At 39.5% G+C, this 18,928-nt stretch overlaps 1 protein-coding gene across 3 annotated transcripts in view; it reads left to right on the top strand.

Annotated features, from left to right (window-relative positions):
• cacna2d4a (calcium channel, voltage-dependent, alpha 2/delta subunit 4a) overlaps positions 1–18,928 on the top strand; it is an 84,301-nt gene that overhangs the window by 6,178 nt on the left and 59,195 nt on the right. The window contains exons 3-29 of one of the 3 annotated variants that reach the window (XM_065951287.1): positions 377–458; positions 2,224–2,340; positions 2,487–2,546; positions 3,040–3,202; positions 3,289–3,420; positions 3,807–3,867; positions 5,773–5,923; positions 6,565–6,639; positions 7,862–7,951; positions 8,124–8,237; positions 8,364–8,442; positions 9,425–9,558; positions 10,113–10,130; positions 11,062–11,139; positions 11,215–11,295; positions 11,428–11,502; positions 11,594–11,680; positions 11,829–11,900; positions 12,151–12,212; positions 12,313–12,380; positions 12,469–12,514; positions 12,660–12,757; positions 13,078–13,171; positions 13,313–13,405; positions 13,930–14,057; positions 14,990–15,106; positions 15,991–16,059. In XM_065951287.1, coding sequence (XP_065807359.1) covers positions 377–458; positions 2,224–2,340; positions 2,487–2,546; positions 3,040–3,202; positions 3,289–3,420; positions 3,807–3,867; positions 5,773–5,923; positions 6,565–6,639; positions 7,862–7,951; positions 8,124–8,237; positions 8,364–8,442; positions 9,425–9,558; positions 10,113–10,130; positions 11,062–11,139; positions 11,215–11,295; positions 11,428–11,502; positions 11,594–11,680; positions 11,829–11,900; positions 12,151–12,212; positions 12,313–12,380; positions 12,469–12,514; positions 12,660–12,757; positions 13,078–13,171; positions 13,313–13,405; positions 13,930–14,057; positions 14,990–15,106; positions 15,991–16,059 — 2,444 coding nt within the window. The remainder of the gene's footprint in view (positions 1–376; positions 459–2,223; positions 2,341–2,486; positions 2,547–3,039; positions 3,203–3,288; positions 3,421–3,806; positions 3,868–5,772; positions 5,924–6,564; positions 6,640–7,861; positions 7,952–8,123; positions 8,238–8,363; positions 8,443–9,424; positions 9,559–10,112; positions 10,131–11,061; positions 11,140–11,214; positions 11,296–11,427; positions 11,503–11,593; positions 11,681–11,828; positions 11,901–12,150; positions 12,213–12,312; positions 12,381–12,468; positions 12,515–12,659; positions 12,758–13,077; positions 13,172–13,312; positions 13,406–13,929; positions 14,058–14,989; positions 15,107–15,990; positions 16,060–18,928) is intronic. The other 2 variants (XM_065951288.1, XM_065951289.1) reach the window with 2 other exon arrangements.

The following is an 18,928-nucleotide window of genomic DNA, read 5'->3' as shown; positions in this document are numbered from 1 at the left end:
CCTTATAAGACACCCTTTATAAAGCTATACCTGATGTAATCTATAGTATTAACTAATTATGAAGGGGAATGAATGATGAGAGAAATATCTTTGGCTGAACAATATGATTGATTTTACACATTATTATTATCACATAAGTATATTAGAAAACCTAGCAAGTAAAATATCTTATTATGAATAGCTTCTAAATGGATTTAAAGCGATAGTAAATGGCTTAAAATGTGTACCTTCTTGATGTTTTGTCCTAAGAACTTAAATGACTTAGCACTGACTTTACGTCAGATATGCTGTACACATAAGCTCGCATGCCTTTCAAATTACTGCTCTTAATAAGCAGCTTTGGCTATCTGCTGATTATGTTTTGTTGTGTTTCCAGGGTGCAGCAGTGGGCTGTGTCTTTTGGAAAGGAGTTATCGGCCCTGTCCTCCAGATACTCTGGAGCTAAGCTGCTACAGAAGGTAAGAGATCACAAATAAAGAACAAGCACACACACACACACACACACACACACACACACACACACACATGCCACAGCCAGAGTCACACATTTTCTCTAGAAAGCATTTATTTCTTTGACATTTTTGAGTTTTAACTAAAACACGTCATACATTGCTCAATCTATACAATCCCAGTCACAGTTTATTACCAACCATCTGAAGTTACTAGAAAAATACCCTGAACATTTCTGATGACAACATTTGCCGATTTTTAATTTGGCTACTGACAAAAACAGCAATGAAAACTAAGACCAAAACAAAAAACAGTGACCTAGTTTTCTTTACAACAGAAATGGAGATATCGTCCCATGACATCATCACCTCTGCCCGAGAAGGGTTGGTCCACACCTCCTTTCCCTCCCCTCTGCTCTGTACAACATCTGCACATGGCCCAGAGACCATTGTGATGACACACTTAATTCAAAAGCACAAATATACACAAATACAGTTATTCACACACAGTATGCACACGCAGGACGTGAACATCTCTGTGTATATTTTGCTTAATAAAACTTTTTCTTAAAATGATTGCACAGAGTTTGAGAGAAGAGTGCGCCGAAGAGGTCATACAGTACTCATGTATATGTGTGACTGAGTGTTTGTGTGAGTTTGTGTCTTTTTCATAATTAGGCTGTGAAGCCTTCCTCTGCATGCAAACCTATCACACCTTGAAGGCCAGTTCACCATCTGCCATGCACACACACACACACACACACACACACACACACACACACACACACACACACACACACACACACACACACACACACACACTAACAATCTCAGTCTCCAGCATGTATTCATTGTTTTATTTGCAGCACAAAACATGAACCACTTTAGCTGAGCAAATAGAGAACTGACACAGATTTCTTCCACAAACAATCAGAAAAATGGAGCACATTTGGTATGTTGTTGATGCCTGTATTGCAGCCTGGATTAACCTCAGATTGCCTCAATGTTTTAGCAACAAGATTCAATTTTCTAGATTAAGCCCCATGCAGCTTGTGAAAAAAAACAACTTTGCGTGCGGCCCCAGAAACAGACGCAGTCAAAGTGGATTGATTGTTCCAAGACCTCCAGTTGTTTTTTCAGTAGTGGCATTGGTACCAGTCTCTAAGTAATGTAAGTAATGGTATCTGTAGTAGCTGAACATTTGACTTTTTCTTACTCAGTGGTGTGTAAAAAAGCACAGTGTGTGGTAGTTTAACCTCAGCAACAAAAAGCCATTAATCACCCGCCTCTGTCTAATCGATGGCTTTCTCATTATCTGTGGAACATTTAGTGACTCTGCTTCTTGCCTCAGTACACTGGATAGAATATTGAGTGTTTGTAGAAAATAAAAATTAAATCTTGGAGCTGTAATGGTTATTTACAGTAGGCTTCAACAGAGCTATTTTTCTCATTTTATATCTGTTGGTTTTCTTATCTGTGTAATAAAGGCTCCCTCTCCCCTCTAATGGAAATCAAACATCGTCTTTCAAGGCAGTAAACAAAACTATGCATTAAGTCATATCATCAGGGCAGGAAATTAACCTACCAGACCACATTGTACAATAGCATGGGATCCCTTAGGTTACACATGTATTTATGTTTCAGTAGAATAATGAACAAATAGACCTAACAGCCAGATAAATGAATTAGGTTTAATGAAAGACTCTCACATGTCATCATTTCTCTCTTGAAGGATTCTCTTATTACTAACAATCTAACTGTGTCTGTTTTGCAGAAATACAAGGATGTGGAGGGAGTGGTTAAAATCGAGGAGGTGAACGGAGAGGAGCTGGTAAAGAAGTTTGCTGAAGAGATGGAGGAGATGCTCGGGAGGAAGATGAAATCTGTGAAGGTAAAGCTGAATGACAATGTTATAGAATAGCACATTTTTCATAGTAACAGGATGACATTACCTAGCGGTGGCACCTTGTTAAAACAGATACCATTTTAAATTGTGGCAGATCAGAGTTGAACATAACCGGCCGTTTTCTCTTACAGAGGTTAGCAGAATCAGCAGAGGACGCCGACCTTTACCATGAATACAATGAAACCCTAGAGGTAAGTGAAAATACGCATCAGGATAGGAATGTTGCAATTGCTCTTATACTGGCTATAATGTAAGGAAAATATAGGAAATATGAATAGATATTTAAAATAATGAATTATGATATATACATAGGGAATATAAGATACAAACTATTCAGATCGTTGCACTGATTTATGCCCTTACTTAACTAAAACTCCCTATTTAGAGTTTTGGTGATACAGTGGACTGTAGCATCCATGAAGCAAGTCACACCCCCATCAAATCATCTGCTTGTGTTCAATATTTGCCTTCTCACACCTTTTTTGCAGAAGCATGCACTTCTTTAGTAAGAGTGAATCTGCATAGTCACATACTATATTGTATGCAGAGACTTTTACAGGTGGACCACAAAGAAAGATGATTTTTGAAAGTTGTAGAATCTCCATTTCCAGACGTTTCCTGAACACCTCATCATAACGTACTTTACGTTTGTCTCAGACTGTTCTCCTTCTCTGCTTTGCATAGTTTGATTACTATAACTCTTTGCTGATCAACTCGGCGGATGAGGACGGGAATCCCGTGCCTCTGGGAGGAGAATTCGCTCTGGAGGCAAACGAGCACTTCAATAAACTTCGGGTCAACACGGAGCAGAGTAACATCCAAGTCCCGACGAATGTCTACAACAGAGGTAATAAAACCTTTACATGTTTTATAATACATCTGATTGCCTTTAGAGTACTCATTTCAATCTCTCTTTTCTCTCCTATCCTCCAGATCCAGATATTCTGAACGGAGTCTACATGTCTGAGGCGCTGAATGATGTTTTCGTTGACAACTTCCAGAAAGATCCAACACTCACCTGGCAGTACTTTGGCAGTGCTTCAGGCTTCTTCCGGCTCTACCCTGGTGCGTTCAAACTCCTCTCAGTGTTGAGACAACACGCACAGAGTTGTCGATAAACATTCAGCCACGCAAGCCGAACAGAATACTTACACAGCAACTGATGATGCACGAAGCTGTCTGTCAAACGTGATGATTCAGTCTACGCTACAATATGTCAGCTGGTGATTTCTCTCCCGTGTGGGTGTGTGAGAGAGAGAGAGAGAGAGAAAAAGAGGAGTAATTAGCAGGGGATTTGTGACACATCTTGTTTTACTCATCTGCTACTTCATCCATCTCTGTCTCGTTTGACAATCTGTCAGCATCCATCCATGAATCCATTTGTTCATTCATCCATCCAACCAGCCGGTCGAGTACGCCAGCTTTTGCTGAATCTCCCTCTTTCTCTCCAGGGATCCAGTGGATTCCAGATGAAAATGGTGTTGTCACCTTTGATTGCAGAAACAGAAACTGGTAAGACCCTAATATCTTCTTATGTCTTTCGCCTGAATGATGCTATGTGATTGGTTGTAGCTCCCTGTGTGGTTTGAAAGTGAAAGGATGTAATCATTCATGTTTTGGAAGAACCTCGACAACTGAGCTCTGAGACAAGTTATAGGTCGTGACACTCCAAGCACGCAGTCATTGGGCGCCATTAAACACTCAGTTTATGTCTCTGGCTGTAGTTTTTTTCCACATGTCAGCACAAGTCGGCCTCAATCAGCGACTAATTGATCAATTGAGCATGTTTCTTTGGCTGCAGAGGCGGTCAGTTGCAGATGTCTTCTGCTTTTTAGCTTTTCAAACCAGTGACTTTACCCAACAAGTGCAGTCTTACCTTATTCTATTGCCTCCAAGTGCAACTCTTAACAGAAGTTGTGAGCTGATGTGGTTTGATCAGCCCGTGTCTGCTCCAAACTTGTTAAAACAGCAGCTTGGGCAGTTGCTAAAGGTGTCATGATATGGTAATGTAAATGCGGCACTAGCGTCATATCTGGACTCTCTTTCTCATTTTGATGTGTTGTTGAGGTTGAGAAACAAACTCAGACTGGTTATGCTTTGATGGATGGATCATTGGCATAATTCTTCAAAAAGGATTCTCCTTTTTCCACATTTTCAGTGATTATTGAAGTGTTCCTTATGCATTACCAGCCACATTTAGTCTGTGAATGTATTATCTGAAACTAGTGCATTTGCACAGCAGACATTTTGACCTAAAAAAAAGTAGGAAAAGTGATCAAATTACCTTTGGCTCTGTTTGTTCAAACTTCCTAGTGAACCAGGAAAAGCATTCTAACAACAAGAAACCTGTGACAAAGCTGCCTCCTGTAATCCTATCATTTACAACTGTTCTTTTCTTACTGTGACACATCGAGATGTCTACTATGTAACCGGTCTACCTATTAGACCTAGATCTGGATTACCGCTCAAGTCTGTCTGGCTCTCAGACTCCATGTCCTCGAATGCTCAAATCCTAGAACAAGAGAGTGTAGATCTGGAAAGCTGCCAATCTCAGCTGCTGTAGAGGAAATCCTATTGATGCTAATATGCTTGGAAGTCAGGGGGTGATAATAAGGTGAATAGAGAAACAATTAAAAGGATAAGCTTTAACTCAGTGAGTTCTGCCTGTCTGCTTGGATACTTGTAAATAACTTTGTCCAGGCTGCCCTGGTACGATTGGCATGATATTGTCCATACTACATACACTTAAAAAATACTTCTACAATCCCCTTACAGGCCTCCTCTGTCGAGCGTTGAAAAGGCCACACTAGACTATCTTGAAAGTTGCAGCCAGGTTCTCCTTTTCTATAAAGTTTTTGGAGATAATTCTAACAGATTCTGGAACAACAAGAGGTTGGCTTGGGCTCAGGACTAAGATGTAGAAATTTCTAAGGACAACTGTAAGAGATTCTGCCAAAATGCACGGAGTCAGACTATCAACCCCAGGTTAACTTGAAACAAATGTAAATGGATTATGCATACTGTATAACCTCTTCCCTGTTGCCCGGCTTTGAAAACAATAATCCTGAAGAAGATTCTTTATTCCACTGTCTTTGGACCTTTTCCCAAAAATAACTTTTGACCAACAGTAATTCATTGGTTCAAAAAAGTCTCAAGAACTGTTAGCCACGGTAAAACTGACTTGCACCATGAAATGGAAAATCAAGTTTCTTTAGTGTATGGGAACAATTGATTACATTTCTTGAAAGTTACATACCAAGATATATGAAAACTTGAGAGCATGAGGTAATGTATAAAGACACATTCTGTGTGAACCCTGTGTGTCTGTATAAATGTATCTTCCTGAATAATCATAATAAATCAAATCTAAAAAAATCTATTGTTCCCACTTCTTCCTGCTTTGTTCTCTTTTTTTAGGTATATCCAGGCAGCCACTTCTCCTAAAGATGTCGTTATCGTGGTCGATGTCAGCGGCAGTATGAAGGGGCTCAGACTGACCATAGCCAAACACACAATCAACACAATCCTGGACACACTGGGAGAAAATGACTTTGTTAACATCATAGCTGTAAGTATACACTCACAAAGAACTACTCAAATACACGTGAGCAGTCTAATTCTCTCCAGAGACGGAGTGTGTTTAAATCCGGTTGAGCGTGACTTTGTGATTGAACAACCTAGTTCACAAATATAAACAGAGAAGCAAATACACAGGTAGTATACGAGGTAAAAATAGAAATAGACACACACATGCACATCATGGGATCGGATCACTCCGTGGCATTAAACTCAGTGACATCAGAGCTCCAAAATTCATTTTGTTTTGAGGTTTTTCAGGATTTTGGCAGCGCCCGGCCCTACAACTACAAATCGGTGTAATAAGCATGGTTTATCCTGGTATTACTCTGTGTGTAATCATACTGGCCGCAGCAAATCCTCTGCCCTTAAGCTGTTTTACACAGAATCTAAAAGCTGCACTCCTTTCAATTGAGTGACCATGTAACAACAGAAGAGTCTAATTCTAAAATAAGTAATGAGTTGGGGGGGAAAGAAATCCCACTTTCTTTTTAGACAGTCCAGCTTTCAACTTTTCTTGAACAGAATTGGATGTCATACGGATTAAAGATTCAAAAAGTATATTATTGTTTAGGCATATTATCTAATTTAGGGATTTGATTTTGATTGTTGTGTGTTGTTTGCTTTCTCCAGTACAGTGACTATGTTCGCTACGTGGAGCCCTGCTTCAAGGGCACCCTGGTACAAGCGGATTTGGATAACCGTGAGGTAACACACACACTCACACACACCCACTGTCAGTGGAAGTAGAGGGACACACTGCTAATTAATTCACTTAACCTCTGCTAACCTCTTAATCGTCTGTTGTTATCTTTGCCATCCTCTGAAAGCACAAAGGTTACCTGTCTGTCATCACGTTACAGTTTCAGCATCTCAGTAAATGTACCTTCACCTTCTCTTTTGTCTTCTTAAAACATTTACTCTTTTTATCAACTAAAGAAAACCCATATATTTTGATTCCAGCATGTTTTATCTCTCAGCATCTTACTCTTTTCTTTGAATTTAAATGGGTTGTTTCAGGGCTGCTTTTATTATTATTTCCTTCTCATCTGTTCCGTCATTTTTTCATACACCAGTCTGCTCAGTGACTATGTGTGTGTGTTTTAAATGTTGGATGCATGCACTACTTTCACTCCCCTTTACATCATCAGAGATCAGGTGAGGTCACTGGCAACCGACGATTTATAAGTACGTCACATGACCTGACAGCGAGGGATTGTATTGGTTGAATGCCATGAGAGGCGGGATATTGTAGAATGAGTTTACAGATGTTAGCTGACACACTTACAGCAGAAAACCATGTCGGAACACATTTACAGGACAAGGTTCTACGTTTTATTGATGTTATTCAAGAGAGGCCCTTAATCCCCAGAACAGTGATTTGACCTGTTTACTCTCCGACTATGTCAAAATGAGCATGTCAAAACTGTAAAAGAAACAAATGTTTGAGAGAAGTATGGACATTTAGGTTTCCACAGCTATCGAGGACTACCCCACATGTATGCAGACTTATAATGTAACAAAACAGTTGTAGGTAATTGATTGCTGTTTTGACCCTTTTCACATACCAAATAAACAAATTCAACACTTTTCAATGAAAATCCAATGTGTGCAGCAATAATCAAAGCATTAACTCACATGAGGGCTAATCTATTGCTTGTCCACAAAGTGGTGTATCCTACAACAGTATGGCCATTCATCAAGAGTGTGTGCAGGCATTTGTGCGCTTGTGTTGATTAATCCTGATTACCTCCCAGTGTTGATGTGACTTTGCTGTTTTTGGTCAGTGTGCCAGACAGCCAGGGATAATCGCTCCCTCTTTTGTTTGGTGATCCACAGTATACTCACCTCCAGCTTTTGCTAAATGGGTATGATCAATGGCTTAGTTTCAAAGTGTAATTGTTTTTTTTGTGTGTGTGTCTCTCCTCAGCATTTCAAACTTTTGGTTGAAGAGCTTCATGTGAAAGGAGAGGGCAAAGTGAAAAATGCAATGAAGGAATCTTTCAGGATCCTTAATGAGGTTTGTGACCCTTACCTGAACCTCAAGAAGCAGATATTATATGAGTTTACTCTTTATTTGCACTACTAAGATAACAGATCAATGCATTTCTTTGAACACATTTCTGAGTAGTGTGTGTGTGTGTGTGTGTGCGCGTGCGTGCCTGTGTGCATTTTGTGTGTTTAATACTCAGGCTGCAGCACTGGGTCAGGGCAGCCTGTGTAACCAGGCCATCATGCTGATCACAGATGGGGCCATGGAGGATTTCAAGGATGTGTTTGAAAATTTCAACTGGCCAGAACGACGGGTACGACTGATAAATACACACACAAGCACAGACAACTACAAGCACCAATCAAATGCAAATCAAATGCCTGGTTATCCGCTGTACACATAAAAAAATCAAAGGGACTGTTTATTATTGTTTGTCCAGGTTCGAGTGTTCACCTATCTGATTGGACGAGAGATGACATTTGCTGAAAATGTGAAATGGATTGCCTGCAACAACAAGGGTAAAAAAATAAAAAACAAATGAAGATAAACCATTTCCAAGGTCAAAGAATCTCAATTTTGCCGATTGGTTTACTTGTTTATGAAATATTTGGGATAGGAAGATTTTGTTTTCTTGGCAAAAAAGATCACACTGAACAAGAAAGGAGAGCTGTTTGCCCTCTGTAGTGTTCCCAGGCGGTGCTATTCTGAACTGGGTATCAGGTGCTGCCCTCTTGTGAAATACAAGGGGTCATACAGCAGCTCAGAACCGAAATGAATCGCATTATACAGCTCTGAGCACATCTAATATCCCTGACTAAATACCTGATTATTACAGCAGATACACTGTAAACACATCTCTGGCCAAAAGAGATCATATCTGCTTGGCTGTGTGTGTCTGTGGGTGTAATGGGTAACAGGTGCACTCCCTTCTGTTGGGACACTCACAGTCGCTTCTGCCAAAAACAAAATATCTGTCAAAAACAGACAGCTCATTGTTACGTTCCTGCAAAAACCTTATAATATAGTTAGAGTTTTAGGTGGTTCCTTTGGTGGTATGATAAAGAAAATACCAACACTTTTGGGGAGATATTACAAGGGGAAGGTATACACAATTCAAATAGTTATACCTGGCAATGCTTGAGAAGCGTGCTGTTACCAACCAGTTTCACTGCAGGTATCCCATTGACGTCATCCTCTCCCACTTGTAGAAATGCCATAAACCTTAGACTAAGCCAAGCTTTCAGAACATCAAAAGCACTCTCGCTTTGATGGGTGATTCAAGCGTTTTTTTTTTCCCACTTAAAACAGCTAAATGTTTTTGGGAAATGCAAGGTTTTTGAAGTCAGTTAAATTATTCTGCTTCTCTAAATGTGATACCCAAGAGCCAAAAGCAAGAAAGATGAATAATGGCTTAGAATTATGCATCATAGTTTTTCTATCTGTGTGCAGTATTTTGTGATGAATGGTATGTTAGAAAATGTTTTTTTTTTTATCCTGCAGGTTACTACACACATGTCTCCACACTGGCCGACGTCCAAGAAAATGTTATGGAGTACCTCCATGTTCTCAGCCGGCCAATGGTCATCAACCATGATCATGACATCATCTGGACCGAGGCCTATATGGACAGTGTGGTCAGTCTACGTCTCATATCATTTGTGTACTTGCTAGGAAATGTACTCTCTGACAACATCCTAACAAATTCAAAGAAAAGCATAGTAAACATTTTGCACCAATTCTTACTTTGTGCTGGCTATTGCTACAAGAGTACCTGAGTAACAACCAAGCACACACCAAGCATAAGCCAACAAGGAGGGAAGAAGTTGGCAATGACCTGATGACCCCTCAGTGAGCACCCGATCCCATGTTAACCATTCTACCTTTCTTGAAACACCATGCCAGACATCATGAACATTTACAGTAGTTCAGAAATAATCACAATATACAGCTCTGAGAAAATTGTTGAAATTAGTAATTGAATGACTTTAACAAAAAAAAAAACATCCACTACTCCCTGCAACCCCACCATCCAGCTCCTTCAACTACACAAGACCCTTCCTTGCTTCTTTTTTACTCTATTCAACGCCTTCATCAGTTTGTCATTTCATCTGCATCGTATGTGGTATATCTTTTACTCTTTCATTTCATGCTTGTTGTTGTTTTTCCTCCCTTCCATCTTCACCTTCAGTTACCATGCACAGAAGAGGTAATGAAACGTAAAGCCTTTGTATTTGTGGAAAAATGTAGTAAAATGTAATACAGTATTCAGTATCTGTAATTACTTTCTAAGCCTGACGTAGAAACGTGTTTATCTTACTTTCCACCGCAGTGTCAAAGGGCAAGTTTAGTTTAGTTTATCCTCTAGTTAATGGCAAACCTAGCTTAGTATTTTCATTTTTATTTCCTTAAAAAGGTGACATGTAGCATCGAAATGTTTAGTCTAGCTTCCTAGCTAACAAGAGTTTTAAAATGCAAATGTGTCTATCATTTCACTCTTTATTTAACTATTCTCTAAAAAGCTAATTTTTACAATCCTAATTGTCTAAGTTTTGAATGAATACTTTTCATCCCTTAACATTTGCTGTAACGATAGTATAGACTTTAGCTTCGTTGATGATCTTTGGTTCAGACAGGTTTAAGTTTCTTAATAAGATTTCATCTTCTATCTACATTTTCCTTTATTTATTTTTTTAAACTTTTGAACAACTGGAATAAACTCAACAAAATACATTTTAATTTAATGATGGTTTCTCAATAGAAAAGTCTTTTTGTTTGCGTCACTTACTTTCAACGCTGTTTCAAATGCTAAAGTTAGCTCATTCTCTAATTAGCTAAACTAGCTTACTCATTGTAGTTGTCTCCCTTTGAACTGAAAGTTAACATACTGCTTTGTTATCTTCTCTAAACAGTAGCTTGTACTTAAACATTAGCATAGCCAATGTTTCATGGTTTAGACACTTAAACCTGAACGTTCAATCCTTCTCCATATTTCCTCATTTTCATATTTGGTGAATATGAATGAACTGGACTTCATTTAGCTTTACAGTTGTTGTTTCATGTCTTAGTTAACCATATTAGCTTTAAAAATCAACAACATGCTGTCATTGTGGCTGCTCATGTGTATTTGTCTACCTCAGCTGTTCACCACTCAGGCACAAAGCCTGCTCCTGATGACCTCGGTGGCCATGCCTGTGTTCAGCAAGAAGCAAGAGACTGTAAGTAATTGTAATCTTCATTAATACAATTATCTTCAGCCGGACTCGCTTCAACTTGGTGTGTGTTTCCTGCAGTTGTCTCATGGGATTTTGCTGGGAGTTGTAGGGACTGATGTGGCCTTGAAAGAGCTGATGAGATTAGCTCCACGATACAAGGTAACTTCTTTACTGTATCGCAAACTGTGGATTGATTCTTCTCCTATACAGCCAGCGATGTTTGATTCTTTTTTTATTTGAATAAGCTGTGTTGTTGGTCCATCGTGTAATGTTCTTTTTATTTCCTTATAGCTGGGTATCCATGGTTACGCCTTCCTCCTCACCAACAACGGCTACATCCTGTCTCACCCTGAACTAAGACCTTTGGTACAAACAAAGATTGAATCATACAGAATTATAATAAAGCCAGCACAAATAATAGTTTAAGACCCTTCTGTTGTTTGTATGTATGTGACAGTATAAGGAGGGGAAGAAGCTCAAACCCAAACCCAACTACAACAGCGTTGATCTGTCAGAGGTGGAATGGGAAGACACTGAGGAGATGGTAAGCATAACACACACTCACACACTCGCACACTTACAGTATTTCTGGCTTTTTAAACCTTCTGTCTCTCTCGCCTGTATGTCATTTTCAGTTCACTGTCAAGGATGCGTAGAAGTAAAATGCTGAGTATGTCACGTTTCTGTTTCAGCTGAGGACAGCCATGGTTAAAGGAGAAACTGGAGCAATGTCTTTAGATGTGAGAACTACTGTGGATAAAGGAGTGAGTACTTTTGTTTTCATTTGTGTGGCGAGCAGAAGGAGCTGTTTTAGAAATTAGATCAGAGATTTGATTTTCTTTCTCTTTCCTCCTGTGGGTGTTTTTGTCTTTCCCTTTACTCTCCTTGTTTCCTTTTGAGGTGATGCGTATTCAGTCATCTGTATGTTTTCTCTTTGTGGTACAAAATGTCTCTATTTCCCTTCTCTCTCATTTTTTGTATTTTGTAAGGATTTTGTCTTTTTCTGTCTCACAGAGGAGAGTGATGTTCCTGAAGAATGATTACTTCTACACGGTCATCAACGAGACACCATTTAGGTTAGTTTGATTGCTTTTTTGACAGGATAATTTGAAGTGCCAGGTTTAAAAAATATAGTTTTAGAGAAATTAAAATGACTATCCTTTCTTTGTTTTACAGTCTGGGTATTGTCCTAACTCGGGGATACGGAGAATATATCTTCATCGGGAATGTCTCTGTTGAGGAGGGTAGGTATTTGTTTAAGCCTCGGTTATTGTGTTAACCTTTCTTACACTCTCTCTCTCTGACCTCCATTGTATTCTCTTATGACTTCAGGTCTACATGACTTACTGACCCCAGACCTGACCATCGCCAGCGAATGGTGAGTACTGTGTAACTATCTGTACATAGACTTTATGGTATTATAACCTGTCTGAAGATGTTCTTCATGAAAATAATGTATGGGTGCGTGTGTGTGTGTGTGTGTGTGTGTGTGTGTGTGTGTGTGTGTGTGTGTGTGTTTCTAGGACCTACTGCGAGACAGACATTGACCCAGACCATCGTAAGCTGAGCCAGCTGCAGGCTGTGGTGAAATACCTCACAGGCAAAGAACCAGATCTAGATTGTAAGGGGACACTTCAGTTTATGCACATTATCTTAAGATGAAGGGAAAATAAAACACTCTTATCATGAAGTTTATCAGAAAATGCATGCTCTGTTTTGAAATACACACCAAAAAAAACAAAAACTGGCAGCATCCTTAAACATGTTTCCATGTCCACTCTGTTCTTTTTGTCTGCTCTTCAGGCAGCTTTTTAAAAGTTCAAATGACTCCATTAAAGTTCAATTAAGAATAATAGTCTGCACATGAAGTGTAGATTCATGTTCGAACTGTCTTTTATAACCATAGGTGGTTCATTGTTTTCCTTTGATTTCTCGCAACAGGTGATGCGCTGCTTTTGCAACAAACTCTTTTTGATGCTGTGGTCACGGCTCCTATGGAAGCCTACTGGACGGCCCTCATGCTCAACACATCTGGGTGAGAATTCAAACATGTTTTTAAATTATAACTTATTTTCCTGCTACATTTTGTTTTTACAAATACTTACCTGTTACCTCTGCATCTGCTCACCCTCTAACGTTTTCTGTCTCATTTTCTGTTTCTCTCTCTCTCTTCCAGCATGGACGAGGGGATTGAAACGGTGTTCTTGGGGACCCGTTCAGGCCTGATGAGATTCCAGAGATACACTGGCATTGAGAAGAGAACTGGCAAGTGAGTAAAATAAACAGATGTATTTTACATTCTTAATCTACATCTTCATAATCAATAAGCCATTTATTCATATCTAAAACCCAAAAGGTTTAAAATTGGGCTTAAATAAGGTGTTAGATGTGACAGTGATCGCTGTGAAAGACCTGCAATAAGCAGATATAACAGTAAGGGGAGAGTTCGCCCTCTGGTGGGCTATAAAGGGGCAGCAGTCAGTTTCATTATTCCAAACTGATAACTGATTAAATTATACATGCAATAACAGTTTGTGTTGCCCAAACAAAAAATGCCTGCAGCAGTAATTATGGTGTACTTGGTTAGTTTTGTATACAGAAATCCAGATGTCAAGAAGCTTTTTCTTCAAATTGAAATAAAATACTATATATCCTTCTCAATTATGCCCTCTTGCTATTTAATCTTTTCCAGTCTCTTCCTTTAACTTGTCCCCCTTTTCATTCATCCTTCACTCCATTTGGAATCTTTTTTTAGTAGGTTTTAAGTAGCTGTGTATTTTTGTCTCTCCCCAGGTCTTTCCTGACCTCCACAGACAAGGAGAACATGTTCACGCTGGACCATTTCCCGGTGTGGTACCGCAGAGCAGCCGAGTACCCAGCTGGAAAGTTTCTATACTACACACCCAGACTGGACACGAGAGGTAGAGGACATACCTTTACTGTTCAAAAACACACAAACAAACATGCAGATAAACACACACAGACACACAAAACACCTTTTTTTTTTTTATCTCAACCAGGTACCTCACTTTGAGCCAAACACATCTCAGTGACAGGCTCATTTCTCAATAGCTACAGAGAACACCTGCTCCTCTCTTTTTTATGGAGTTTGTTCATTCACACAGGTTTAAAAAGTTTAAAACATGTTGTATATCTGTATGAACAATTCTCACAATATGTCTGTTTATTCTTAATTTGTATTCATTTCAGGTTTATTCTTCATCACAGTTCATTTTGCTGTTGTGAATATTAATCATCAGATCCATAGTAAACAAGCTAACTACCACTTTACTCATGTTTACCATCACATCATACTAACACAAATCTCTATCTTTTCATGTAATCAGTAAAAAATACGAGCCCGGCACTTCTCTGCCTCTGGATTTAGTATTCATATTTAGCTCTGAACAAGTGCCTTGAAAAAAAGACGTTTCCACGAAAGTGCTCTAGGCAGAAACAGGAGAGGAAATATGAATCTAATCCCCACTTCAAAGTGCACACCAAATTTGTATTTAATTGAAATAAATTGGATTAAAAATTGTATACGGTATGTACGAGGCTGATAATAAGGCTTTCCTTATGACAGAAAAACTGGATGTGTGTATTGGATCCTCACTTACTCAGGAAAATGAATTGAATTATTTTTTGTGTCTAAGTGCACACAGTGCAGATTGAGGCATCCTCTTATTCAATTCTTCTTTTACAGCAGAAGTCTTGACTAAATATGCCAGAGTTATAGTACATAATGTACCCCTCCCATCATGTAAAATACCTTTGACAATTAAGTACAAATGTACAAAGAATGTCTTAAATATGTCTGAGGTTGATGCTAGATTTAGTTTGTTGTGTTCAGACATATTCAAGGACTATGAGGCTGACTATAGCGCCACCTTCAGTGCAGAGGAGGTGGAGCTCCAAGCAGAGGAAGGGGGGAGAAAACGAAGGGAGGCGGATGATGATGAGGAGGAGGGTAGAGGAAAACATTTACTTGTACTTGGCATGCCTCTTCGTTTTATATACATCCTCATCCTTGTCCTCCTTCTTCCTAATTACAAAGCATGGCGAGTGCTGTCATCTGTGTTTCCTGTCTCCTCACCCTTCTGTGAACCGTCTGTTTTCTCTATTCCTAGCCCTGCTCTGTGTCTCTGTATTCTCCTGTCTCCTTCCAACTCTCTCTCTGTCTCTCTCTCTTTCCGCATGAGCATGTAATCAAAGTATGGGAACCTCATCTTCTTTTTTTAGGGAGTCAGTAGGGTCACTGGTTCATTTGCATTGTGCTGAGTAAGCTTTTCTCCTTCCTTTGATTAATTCTCGTTGAGAAGTTCATCTGGTTTCTTAGAGTTTGTTGGCCGTATTGCGTTGAGTTATTGAACTTCTTAAAACTCACAAAATGGACAGATGGATTTTGCCTTAAAATGAGTGAATTACAGAAACATAAGTGAGTAATAAACATGAGTGTATTAGCCGATTAGCTTTCATACTTTGTGTTACGTAATGCTTAAACTGTTAATCCAGCCAGATTCTGTGGCGAGGTGACAGTTGGCAACAGCTGGCATGAAGGCTGCGAATTGCCAGACAGCAAATGACTATATTAGATATTACCTATTGCTGCCAAGCCAATCTGTCACCCACATATTTCAAACACATTCTGGCACATCGGCTGTCACTGTCACCGCTGTGAGAGTTCACGCACTCATTAATTATTCTTATTATTAATAATTGTCTGACCAGTTTTCCTTGTAAGTCCTTTAGCATGTTTGAAGGACTATTTAAAAGTGTGTGATGTGCATGCACGCATGTGTTGGCGAAGCGCTGTGAATTCTTGCTCATTTTTTACGTCTGTTGCTCCAACAGCAGGGAGGATTGCCATTGCTACGACTGCTGTGACGGTTACGGTTGGGAAGAAGACGGCGATCGCTGGAGGTAGGATGACAACTTTTGGTTGGATACACTCTCTCTCTTTTCTTTTAATCCTCTCTCTCTCTCTCTCTCTCCCCCTGGCCATCCTGTCCTGCGTTTTGTTTTGTAGTTGAATTGGCTGGCTGATTTGGACATAATTGAACTTACTGATTGCGAGTGGCAAAGCGTTCCAATCAGCGTTTTGGTATCAACAGTGTGTGTGTCGACTTGTTTGCTTGGATTTGTTGTATTTGTGATTGGATGAGCTGTGTGATTCACTCCAAGACAAAGTAAATACAAACTTGCAATTCCAGCTCTTCTGTTCTGTTTCTTGGAAGTTGCCATAAATAAGACAACAAGGTGTTATTTTTTGGCGAGGTATTTTTGTTGCTTTGTGACATTTGTTTATGGTCGTAGGAGAATCACTTATAATTCCACGAGAGGATGAAACATTAAGATAGACATTAAAGCTTTGAACCAGATTTAACCAATGCTAGATTTTAAGGCCTTCACTGATATCTTTAGGAAGTCGCGTCATCTCAAGCTGATTATTTTTTATTTTCGTAAAGATGTGTGTGATGACCCTAAAAATAAGGGGAAAAGTATCTGGACCTGGGTGTGTGTTTCTGTGTGTGCGTGTGTGTGTGTGTTTAAGGGTGTTTTATACACAGAAACTTGGTCTCTGGTTTAGTTTCACAGCCTCTCTTCTCGATTTGTGTGTGTGCGTGTTTCTGTCTGTTTTTCCTAGTAAGCCCATTTGTGACGCACGCTTATCAGTCATAATTACCTGACGGAGACAAGGCTCTCTGAAGCTGCATCCTGAAAGCATCTCTGTGTGTTTTTTTGTGTGTGCGGTGTTTACCTGCATGCAGTTGGTATCTCATTACGCTGAGGGAAAGACTGAAGAAACAATCCATTCACACTCACACACACAAACACACGCTCTTATCGGTACTTCACAGCTTTTGTAGAAACAGTCTCAGGTGTGAAAATCTTGTTATATTTGGAAATGGAAAACAGAGGCAGCAGGAGGAAGTGAGAGTGAGTTCAAAATAGATGTGTTTGTGTCAACTTCTTAATCTGTCTGCCTTTCATGCCTACTGCTTTTTCTCTTGTTATCCTCCGTTTTAGCTGCTTGTCAGTCTGTCATTGCTTGTTTGGAAACATCAACAGCACAGTTTTTTTGAATCCAGACGCAGCAATAGGCTCGTGTAGCCATTGTAAAACAACAGTCACATAGAAACTCAGAATACACATAGAGATGTGAAGTCACTATTACACTTAAAACATAATTTCTATAAAAGTAGCAACATGGCATTAGGAACAATGAGTTGAAGAAAACAGAAAAGTAAGCGATTGATTCAGAGAGGCTTCAACAAAGAAGGTCTGTGCGGATCGCTGCAGTTTTTCTACACTGCCGCATAACTGGACACCAAGTGGAACAGCTTTTGGTACCAGCTTTCATGCTCGAACAGGAACACAGAGGGCACGCAGTATCAATGTTTTATAGACTGGCTCTCTGTGCCTCACATGAACATACACACAAACACTCTCACCACTCAACGTGCTTCACCCTTTGACACTCCCTCTTGCCCTGTTAAACTCTCACATACATCTCTCTCTCCTCTCTCTTCCCAGGCTGTCAGACTTGTCTCCTCACCTGCTCTGCGCCTTTTTTTTTTCTTCTCTTTATCATCCCTGTTGCTCTTTTTTTTCCCCTTCACATGTCAAGTCATTCTCTCTCTTATTCATTTGTCCACTTGGTTTCTCTGTACATCTCGCTGTTGCTGCACCTGTGTCAGCGAGGATGGCAAGGTGACAAAAACAAGGTGGCGTTATGACTTTTAAAAGGGGGCTGATAATTATACAGAGGTCATTAATTGAAGTATCTCGTGCATTAAATCATCAAACAATCACTTTATGGATTATAAAAAAAGCTGCTATTTTATGCAGCACTTTCAAAGGTGAGGTGAAATATGATGACTCTATTAAATGAAAATGATAATCATTATTGCATGACCATTAACAGCTAAAATAGCTGTGATTCCACCCCTTACCACATAGTGTCAGTATTTGTCTGCCTGTGCTTTGTGTTTGTTCTCAGCTTTCACGCTGATTTGGTGGCAGATTTAATTTCTCCCCCCGTGATGAAGGGAAAGGATTTGGTAACTCAGAGGCTGATCCGAAGTCAGTCAACAGTGACTACAGAAATGCTGTGTTTATTCTGTTTTCAGGGCTCAGTGATGGATTAGTATATCTCTGTGGCAGAAGTAACAGGCTGTATGTAAATAAACCTAAAACGCAGCAATTTACAGCGATGCAGAATGAGAGATAAGAAGGTCAATAAAAAAGAAAGAGAAATGGATGAGGAGGAGGAGGAGGAGGAGGAGGAGGGAGGAATAAGACATACAACAGACCAGACAGCAAAGGAGGGCAAGGATGAGAAAAAAGAAGGTGAAAGGGTAAAAAAAACAACGATGATATAAGAACAGGCCATCGAGAGATAAATGGAGGCAAGATGAGTGAATGAAGATGAGAAATAGAGAAAGGTGAGAGGAGATAGAGGGCAGGGGACAAAGAAAATGAGACAGTATTCAGAAGAGCCATTATCATGACAGATTTATGCTCTTGTTTGACCTCCGTATTCATTCCACCTCCGCCTATGTCTCACAGAATCCTGTTTTCTGGGCTTCTTTTTAATGACAAAAAAGTCATTTCACCCACTCTTATTTGATCTTCAACCAATACAACTATATTAAATATTCCTAAAAAGTTTAAATCAAGGTTACCATACATGTTATACGACTAAATTCCAGTGTGCAAGTCTAAGAAATGAAGTCAGTCTCCTGTTATTACCAAATATGCTTCAAATATCAAAATTATTTTTAAAAGA

The sequence above is a fragment of the Labrus bergylta genome, chromosome 23 (assembly GCF_963930695.1).
Source record: "Labrus bergylta chromosome 23, fLabBer1.1, whole genome shotgun sequence".
In the NCBI taxonomy this organism is placed as follows: domain Eukaryota; kingdom Metazoa; phylum Chordata; class Actinopteri; order Labriformes; family Labridae; genus Labrus; species Labrus bergylta.
Note: the sequence above shows the minus strand (reverse complement) of the source record. Positions and strands in the feature narration are given on the sequence as shown.